The sequence below is a fragment of the Micromys minutus genome (genome assembly GCF_963924665.1).
Source record: "Micromys minutus genome assembly, chromosome: 2".
NCBI lineage: Eukaryota > Metazoa > Chordata > Mammalia > Rodentia > Muridae > Micromys > Micromys minutus.
This window is the reverse complement of record NC_137971.1, coordinates 5,749,311-5,758,831: the sequence shown is the minus strand read 5'-3', so window position 1 is coordinate 5,758,831 and position 9,521 is coordinate 5,749,311. Positions and strand designations below refer to the sequence as shown.

Genomic DNA, 9,521 nt, shown 5'->3' with positions numbered 1-9,521 from the left:
CATCTGGATACACTCGGAGAAGCTACAAAATATCTGTGCTTTCATAAAATAAATTCTTTATTCTTAGAAAAATACACTAATATTTTTGAGCAACTATTATAAACTGGTTGGGAAACCTAGGGTTTCATAGTAATTTCTTGTGATGTGTCTATGAAAGCAGACACCAGAAAGCACACTAAATGGGGCTATAGCAACCCAGAGTGTGTCTGATGTAAGCAGGCATCCCCACCACCACATGCTTCAGCAAGATCGGAGAAATGTGAGCCCGTAAGATCCTGGCTGGGCAGCCCACAAGTTGACCTCCGGTTACATCCTAATATTTTTAAAAAGTTCTACGTGAAATTAAGCCAACAGGGCAAAATGAGTCTTAACAATAAATCCAAGACATCAGAAACAAGTGTTTTTTTTTTTTTCTGTTTATTAAAACAAAGCTCCATTTCCATGCTTCTCAGGATGTACCGTCATCAGGCATAAAACTTGTCCACATTTCCAAGGCGGAGCCACTCAGAAACACACGGTGCTATTTTACAGTAGTAATCCTTTTACAACAATCTAGCATTGCTCTGTACAACAGGCAAATACTGTAACAAATGCCTTCCATAAAGATAGTTAGCCCTTTCGCTGTTGGGAAGCAAGGTCAAGAGTCTCTTGAAGCAGTCACTGGTCATACTAAACTAAGTGCCGGGTGGCAGCTCTCAAGTCCTAAAAAGTGTTTTTAAAAAACAGGTTTACATCCCATAGTAAGTCTTAGAAACTTCGAAGATAGGGCTTATCATTTCAAAACACTACGGTTATCTATAGATAAAAATCTGTGTTCAACTGTGCAGTGTTTTCTTCTAGATCTGAATTAAAACCTTTATTATCGACCCAATTAGTTCTATTAATTCTGCTACTCTCGGTTTTAAAAAGGCCAGGGTTGCCGGCAGATCTTCCACAAAGGAAAACGCTGCAGCCCGTTTCCTGTGCTTAACTCTTTCCTCTGAGGAAAGATATCCGAGCACACAGTGCATCGTGATACAAAAAGCATGCAAGAGTCTGCCTGTCACTGTTGTGACATTTGGTCTGCTTAAAGAGCGATTACTGTGGCTTCTGAAAGGGTGTTCATGGCATGCAGTGTCACACACAGTTTGGGTAAGCTCTGTGCAGCGGGTCTGAGTCCTGGCAGATGCGGGCCTTGCCACACTGCAGGCCCGGGCTTCCCACCAACAGGGCCATCCCGGATACACTTTCTGCACTCGGCCTCCTGACTTCCACAGTTTAACAGAGTCAAGAGGGTAGAGTGTGTTCCTGGCTGAAGTGACATATACTTGTTTTTGCCTTCATTTTCCTTAGGATTTGTAGAGCAAATACCCCTCCCGCCCCCCGGCTTACTTGGCTTAGCCTCACTGAAAAGCAGAGTGCAGCTTCATACTGCTTAGTATTAGGTTTTTATTTATTAAATGTGACTCACAGTCTTCCCCTGACGGACATGCATTTCAATTTGACAGAAATGCAGTAAACTGTAATGGATTATATACAAGCACCTAGTTTGTTTAATCTTGAGGAAGCCACCCAGTGCTGGAAAACAAGGACAATGTTTCTATTAGGGAACAGGGCTACCTCGGCCTTGTGATGCTTTTGTACTTTTCATAATGAGGCACTGAAGAATGAGTTGTGCTAAAATTAACTCAAGGGTCAGCTTGTCAGGAAGAGCATAACTTTGGTTGATAATTTTCTTCCTTATGAAAGGTTTCAAAGCACCAGTTAGTCAGGAAAAGCGTGCGTGCCTATCCTCACAGTGAGTTAATTGTCAGGCAACAGCAGAACTGCAGTCCTTAAAGGAAAACCTACCAAAAGGGAGAATGCAGCAAGGGACAAGGGACACGCATGTCTCTGCACAAGCTGGGGAGCAGCGGTTATTTGCAGAGCTGACAGGCTGGGCAGCTACGCCCACTGACAGGTCAGGCCAATGGCGCTGCAGATTCCTGACAGGGGGCACCTCCAGTCCCCATTTAGGGGGGAAAGAAAGAAGAGACCAACAAAATGCTTGAGTCCCCAGAGGAGGTAAACCAGAATCCCCAGGTGTCCCCCAAGTACAGCCAAGGGAAGTGTCAGCCTACCCTAGTTAGTAATGCAGAGGCTAAAGGTGAACACGTCACTCCAGCCACAGTTGCTACAGGTGACAGAGAAATGATGCAGAGGAGACGTGACATGCACAAGGGATGGGTGGAGGTCACCACTGCACAGCGTCACTGCGGTGAGCTCCAGACCAGCCACTTCACGAACTGTGTAATGCCAGGCAGGACCCCACCCTCCCCCAACATACACATCACTCACAGGATACAATTAGTGTTCAAAATTCAAGTTCAGGGAAGTGCAAACCTCATCCCTAACACTTTTATAAGTTCGAATCATCTATACAACACTCATCATAAAAAATCATAATTCCATAAAATCATAGATATGGACAGCAGACAGTTAGAGATTGTATTGTCACATGATCACTGAAAAATTGCCACAATTACCACAAATAACTAACAACCACGCTCCTTGCTCACAAAAGGGCGCCTACCCACTAAATCAGGAGAATTTTCATAATTGTGTGGCAATGGAATTTGGATATGCAGCCCACATAAATGTCTGTGCCTCCAGCCAGGCAGGGTCACTGGGCATGCCACACAGGCTGCGCAGTGCACCATCTGAGTACTAGCCATCCAGACAGGGCTGCAGCACCCAGTGTGTGAGCAGTGTCTGGAAACCCTGGGCCAGCAGTGTGTAGCCAGAGTGCCACAAGCCAGCTCCTCCAAAGCAGCAGGTGCCTGCCCCTCCCAGGGCAAGGAGGATGCAGGCATCAGCAGGGACTCTAAATACTGTGGTCATTACAGCTCAATGGCACTCCTGTCACGTGAGCAAAGCCTTTAATGCCACTTTCCTGGCCAAGCACGGCTTCACCCTTGCCAAGCAGATTCACTTCCTGATGAATCTGTATCTTTTCCTCACAGTACCTCGCTTCCTGACCTACACAGTATCACCTGTTTTCAGGCAGCTATTCAAACACATCATGAGTCTGCCAGCTCAGGACAGCACTGCTCCTTAGTAAAGCACTTGAGAGGAAAGGGCTCACATACAAACCATAACTTCTGTTGACAGCGATAAATGGAGACAGAATGAATGGCCCAGTCATCTTAAAGGAAACATGATTACTTACTATAGAAGAGTCAGTTCTACAAACACCTCAATGTCCATCACAGTAACTAGCCTGAAAAGCTATACTTAAAATGTGAATCTTTAATAAACTCCAAAATAACTTACTGAGATTTCACCTAGTAACCTAGTGATCATGAATCGCAGATGGCACTAGCCCCAAGTCCTCTGCACAGGCCACTGCGTCTGTGTTGGGAGGAGCGCAGGTCCACGGGGACAGAAGGCACGTGTCTTCCTGGAAGTCTCCTTGGGTAGGGCAGGCTGGGCCATGCCAGAAAACCTGCCACTCTGGGTCAGACTGGAGATGGGTGCTGAGAAATCCCTATAGCACCACAAAACTCAGAATATATTCGAGGAGTTTCTGCCGGTTGCACTGAGGTAGAAAAGTACTGCTCAGTTCTAAAACAGACACCCTCTTTTGCTTGGTCTCTTTGAAAACCTAAAAAGAGAGAACAGAGAAATTAAGGCGAAGAACAAACTGCAGAGGAAGTACATTAGTTACCAGCCCTTGACCTACATCCACAGCCCAAAAGGTCGAGAAAGATACAAAGCTGTGGGTGTGTGAGTCATATGCATGCATGGAGGTGTGAATCAGGTGTATGCATGGAGGTGTGAAGCGGGTGCATGCATGGAGGTGTGGGTCAGGTGCATGCATGGAGGTGTGGGTCAGGTGCATGCATGGAGGTGTGGGTCAGGTGCATGCATGGAGGTGTGAAGCGGGTGCATGCATGGAGGTGTGGGTCAGGTGCATGCATGGAGGTGTGGGTCAGGTGCATGCATGGAGGTGTGAAGCAGGTGTATGCATGGAGGTGTGAGTCAGGTGCATGCATGGAGTTGTGGGCCAGGTGCATGCATGGAGGTGTGGGTCAGGTGCATGCATGGAGGTGTGGGTCAGGTGCATGCATGAAGGTGTGAAGCAGGTGCATGCATGGAGGTGTGAAGCAGGTGCATGCATGGAGGTGTGGGTCAGGTGTATGCATGGAGGTGTGGGTCAGGTACATGCATGGAGGTGTGAGTCAGGTGCATGCATGGAGGTGTGAAGCGGGTGCATGCATGAAGGTGTGGGTCAGGTGCATGCATGGAGGTGTGAAGCAGGTGCATGCATGGAGGTGTGAATCAGGTGTATGCATGGAGGTGTGAGTCAGAAGCATGCATGGAGGTGTGGGTCAGGTGCATGCATGGAGGTGTGGGTCAGGTGCATGCATGGAGGTGTGGGTCAGGTGCATGCATGGAGGTGTGGGTCAGGTGTATGCATGGAGGTGTGGGTCAGGTGCATGCATGGAGGTGTGAGTCAGATGCATGCATGGAGGTGTGGGTCAGGTGCATGCATGGAGGTGTGGGTCAGGTGCATGCATGGAGGTGTGAAGCAGGTGCATGCATGGAGGTGTGGGTCAGATGCATGCATGGAGGTGTGGGTCAGGCACATGCATGGAGGTGTGAAGCAGGCGCATGCATGGAGGTGTGAATCAAATGCAAGCATGAAGGTGTGGGTCAGATGCATGCATGGAGGTGTGGGTCAGGTGCATGCATGGAGGTGTGGGCCAGGTACATGCATGGAAGCATGGGTCAGGTGCATGCATGGAGGTGTAAAGAGGGGCATGCATGGAGGTGTGGGTCAGGTACATGCATGGAAGCATGGGTCAGGTGCATGCATGGAGGTGTGAAGCAGGTGCATGCATGGAGGTATGGGTCAGGTGCATGCATAGAGGTGTGAATCAAATGCAAGCATGAAGGTGTGGGTCAGATGCATGCATGGAGGTGTGTGACAAGGTATAAAGAGGGAGTCCAGTAAGTGCCTTGGGTTTTACAACTTATATTGGAATATAGTCAGAAAAGTCCCTTATAAAAGGCCACATGCAGTTCTGTGGAACCCATCATACATGAAGGTAAAGAAACTCAAGGCTAATTCTAGCAATACTAATAAACATGCAAAAAAAAAAAATAGAATATGGAATAGTTAACATTGAACTTGCCTAATGTCTGTAATAATTTGGGAATGAATATGAAACCAGCAAAATCCTGGGGCATTCAAACAAGCCTTCAGCGTGTCCTGCCCCCACCCCTCACTCTGGGAAATACTTTCCCAATTAGCCCAGCACAAACTGCTTCTTCTGCATCCCACAGAGGCAGGACAACAGAGGAGCCACATCAGACAAAGGCAGCGTGATGGTGGACACATACCCCGATGTCCTTAAACATTTTCACAGCGTTCTTCACAAGACAGTATGTGGCGCTCTCAGCTGCAGAGAGACAACAAGGCCTGTCAGTGCTCAGACTCAGCACACGGCCTCCACATGGGAGGCTACAGAGCAGGAAAGCAGGAGTCCAGACTGAAGCAAGCTCCCTCCTGATAATGGCACCTACCACAGCCTTCTTCCAATGGCTGCCATCTCCTTAAACTACCCTGCCGTCTGCTAAAGAAGGCAGAGAGGAGAGGAGGGAGACCCAAACAGCTGTGCATAATGGCTTGGCAACAGTGGGCAGTGACGCAGAGTTGACTGTTGGGCCTATGAACACAGGAAGCTCACGTCTAGAGGTCAGCAAACAAGATTTCTAATCACGTTTGCCACTGATGAGTCAGGAGCCTAGGACAGGTGTCCCCACAGTGTCTCGAAGGGATTAACTCTATCTATACCTCTTCTGGCTTGAACACTGACTGGGTGTGCCCAGCCATGCCAGCCTACCACGTGGATTCAGACAGGTGCAGGCAGCACGGTACACATGAGCTGCCCACAAGGCTGGAACACCCAGCGGCAGGCGGGAGGAGGCGTGGATGCAGTAAACACTGCCCAGCAGACAGACCACAGGTAACATACATGAGTCACAGTCATCATGTTAACTGGCAAAAGGCAGACACAGAACACATAACTGGACCACTCAGTTTGTATGGCACACCACAGCACAGCTGTGCAATGAGAGGTCAGCATAATTGCACCTTTCTTCCAGTTTCCCAAAACTAACGGAATTATATAATAATAGGAAAACAGGCTTGTTGTTTTGGGGGTGAAGGGTTTTAGCTTGTTTGGTGTAGTGGTAATTTATTAAATCTGCTCTATGTACCCCAGCAGGCATAGCATACTTCTCACCACCAGCCCAAATATTTTGGATCCACAAATGAAAGATACAAACACATAACCTTTATATTTTAATATGCCTTAACACACTCCTCTCCGGTATTCCTGAGTTAACACTTACTAGATCTATATTTTATCCTTGCTGTCTTGGACCCTTCAGGGCAGCCCTGCTGGGGCACTTGCATCTACATTTTGGCTGTGTCTCGCCCCTGCGCCTTTCCAGTGTGTTCATCTCCGACCCTTCTCAGGAATCCCTCTTCCTATCTTCCTCGGTCCCTTCCTATGAATCCTAAAAGTCCCACCCGTCTCCCTGCCCAGCCACTGGCCACTGGCAACTTTACTTCCCAGTCAGAGCCAATTGGGGACAGGGACCTTCAGCAGATATGTGGTTCTCACATGATTTCAGGGGCCAAACTAACACAAACTGCATTAGAACTAATCCACAACAGTTTGGTTTTTGTTTTGTTTCCAAACTCAATTGGTAGATTACGCTGGACTCAAACCAAGAGACCCATCAGCCTCTGCTATCTAAGTGCTGGGATTAAAGGCGTGAGCTGCCATCACCCAGTTTCCGGTGTTTTGTTTTCTTTTTGTTTATTTGGTTTGGTTTTAGTTTGAGGAAATAGTTTCAAAAGAAGTCAAAATGAGACTGCCCATACCGTACACTGCAACATTCCTTTCCGTCCTGGTGATAAGGTATCTGTGCAGTTTCTGCAGGTACTCAGACTCGGGAACTGGACCGCTGAAGTTGTGGACAAAGATGGCGGCAGAGCTGTAGGCTTCGAGCAGGGGCCCCAGAAGCCTCTGAAGAAAGGTGATGAATTGCTGGTGCTCCTTGGACTGGCTCACCTGAAAGCATGAGCGGCGGTGAGGTCACAGGAAGCGTGGGAAAGCAGAGCCAGCTGCTGGGGAACTCTGGGAGAACCCAGTACTGAAGATGCCCCTCCATTAGCACTGCATGAAAGCAGCCTGCTGCTCCAGCACAGGATTAACTGAAAGATCAGCTGAGGCTGGAGTGCTCCCCAGGGCACTCCCTCCCTCCCACAGGACCCATTCAATAATGTCCATTCAATAATCACATATAGTAAATCGTCCTAATTGACTGACAGAAGTGTAACAAATTTTCATCACTTAAAACAGCTGGTCTAGGGGAGAAGCCCTCCAAGGTACGCAATCCAAGCATAATAGACACGTATGTAAAAAACAGGGAACAGAAATGATGTATTCAAGTGTCCATCAGTGAAACCGGTAAAACCCAAACGGAAGAGGCGTTCCCAAGTGTCATTTGGAGACAAAGTCACTGCCCCATGGAGAGTAGGTGTGGGGTGGGGTAGTGTGGGGTGGAGTAGGTGTGGGGTGGAGTAGGTATGGGGTGGGATAGGTGTGGGTGGGGTAGGTGTGGGTGGGGTAGGTGTGGGGTGGGGTAGGTGTGGGGTGGGGTAGTGTGGGGTGGGGTAGGTGTGGGGTGGGGTAGGTGTGGGGTGGGGTAGGTGTGGGGTGGGGTAGGTGTGGGGTGGGGTAGGTGTGGGGTGGGGTAGGTGTGGGGTGGGGTAGGTGTGGGGTGGGGTAGGTGTGGGGTGGAGTAGGTGTGGGGTGGAGTAGGTGTGGGGTGGAGTAGGTATGGGGTGGGATAGGTGTGGGTGGGGTAGGTGTGGGTGGGGTAGGTGTGGGGTGGGGTAGTGTGGGGTGGGGTAGTGTGGGGTGGGGTAGGTGTGGGGTGGGGTAGGTGTGGGGTGGGGTAGTGTGGGGTGGGGTAGTGTGGGGTGGGGTAGGTGTGGGGTGGGGTAGTGTGGGGTGGGGTAGTGTGGGGTGGGGTAGGTGTGGGGTGGGGTAGTGTGGGGTGGGGTAGTGTGGGGTGGGGTAGGTGTGGGGTGGGGTAGGTGTGGGGTGGGGTAGTGTGGGGTGGGGTAGTGTGGGGTGGGGTAGGTGTGGGGTGGGGTAGTGTGGGGTGGGGTAGTGTGGGGTGGGGTAGTGTGGGGTGGGGTAGGTGTGGGGTGGGGTAGGTGTGGGGTGGGGTAGGTGTGGGGTGGGGTAGGTGTGGGGTGGGGTAGGTGTGGGGTGGGGTAGGTGTGGGGTGGGGTAGGTGTGGGGTGGGGTAGGTGTGGGGTGGGGTAGGTGTGGGGTGGGGTAGGTGTGGGGTGGGGTAGGTGTGGGGTGGGGTAGGTGTGGGGTGGGGTAGTGTGGGGTGGGGTAGGTGTGGGGTGGAGTAGGTGTGGGTGGGGTAGGTGTGGGTGGGGTAGGTGAGCCTGTGCATTCATGGAGGGGCTGAGGATCACAATGTAAGGGACAGATTTTTAGTGACTTTACTCAGTAAAAGGTACCAGAGCTGGTTAGAGCTGGTTCTCAAGAACTTTGGACATGAAGAAGTCACCAGTCTCTGTTATCTGACTGCAACATAAAGCTAATGTCTCGCTGTTCTGTACCCAAAATCCCTCACAAAGTACCTTCAGATAGCAATCTCGCTGCTCCTCACCAAAGTCGCTGTCTTCATCTTCCTCGTCACTTCTCCAGTTGAGAGGCTCCGGGAGCTTCTTGTCCCACTGCTGCTCTGTGAGGCCAGGGCTGACGTCCTCCTGTTCCTCTTGCTGTGGAGGAGACAGTGAAGGTAAGGTTCCCAGACACTCGGCCTCCAATAAAGCTTGCTCTCCTCAGAGCCTGCCTGACCCTCTCGGCTGTGCATCCCTTGTACACATTTCCAAACTAAGTGCCCGGGAGGCAGCAGGGAGGGCAGACAGAGGCTGGGAAGAGTTACAGGATAGAACATCCATGTCTTCTGACTGGAGAGCTGCCTCCCCAGCCCCTCTGAACCATACTCAGTCTGTCTGTATATAAGACATGAGCACCTGACTTCATCCCAGAGTCAGCCTCTGGATGCCAGGGGATCAAATTAAAGTGTGTTTTAATCTAGAGAACACCACTTATAAAAGAAAACAAAATATTAAACAACCCAAACACTGTGCCCATTCTCACTGTCCCCACGACCGTCTGGACACATAGCAAGTATATAAACTGCTTAAAATGACTGGCAGAAACGCTTTAAATAAGTAATTGGTAGAAAAAGAAAAGGAAGAGCAAGAAACTAAATAAAGAACATGAAGGCAGGCCGCTTCTCTTACCTCTGCCACTGTGAGAACGCCATACTGGATAAACTTTCCCACTGTCTCATGACAAACTTGGTAAAAAGTCTGGCAGGGCTAAAAAGAAAAGCCATTTAAAGGTGTGTAGCATGAAATATTAAATAAAACATCCCATGCTAATACCGGC

The 9,521-nt window shown here is 49.7% G+C and overlaps 1 protein-coding gene across 4 annotated transcripts in view; it reads right to left on the bottom strand.

Annotated features, from left to right (window-relative positions):
• Positions 1–412: 412 nt before the first annotated feature.
• GPAM (glycerol-3-phosphate acyltransferase, mitochondrial) overlaps positions 413–9,521 on the bottom strand; it is a 32,193-nt gene continuing 23,084 nt past the window's right edge. For all 4 annotated transcript variants that reach the window (XM_080912580.1, XM_080912581.1, XM_080912582.1 and 1 more), the window contains 5 exons: positions 9,374–9,451; positions 8,702–8,842; positions 6,917–7,106; positions 5,365–5,423; positions 413–3,622 (listed from right to left, as the gene is read on the bottom strand). In XM_080912580.1, coding sequence (XP_080768706.1) covers positions 3,506–3,622; positions 5,365–5,423; positions 6,917–7,106; positions 8,702–8,842; positions 9,374–9,451 — 585 coding nt within the window. In that variant the 3' untranslated portion in view covers positions 413–3,505. The remainder of the gene's footprint in view (positions 3,623–5,364; positions 5,424–6,916; positions 7,107–8,701; positions 8,843–9,373; positions 9,452–9,521) is intronic.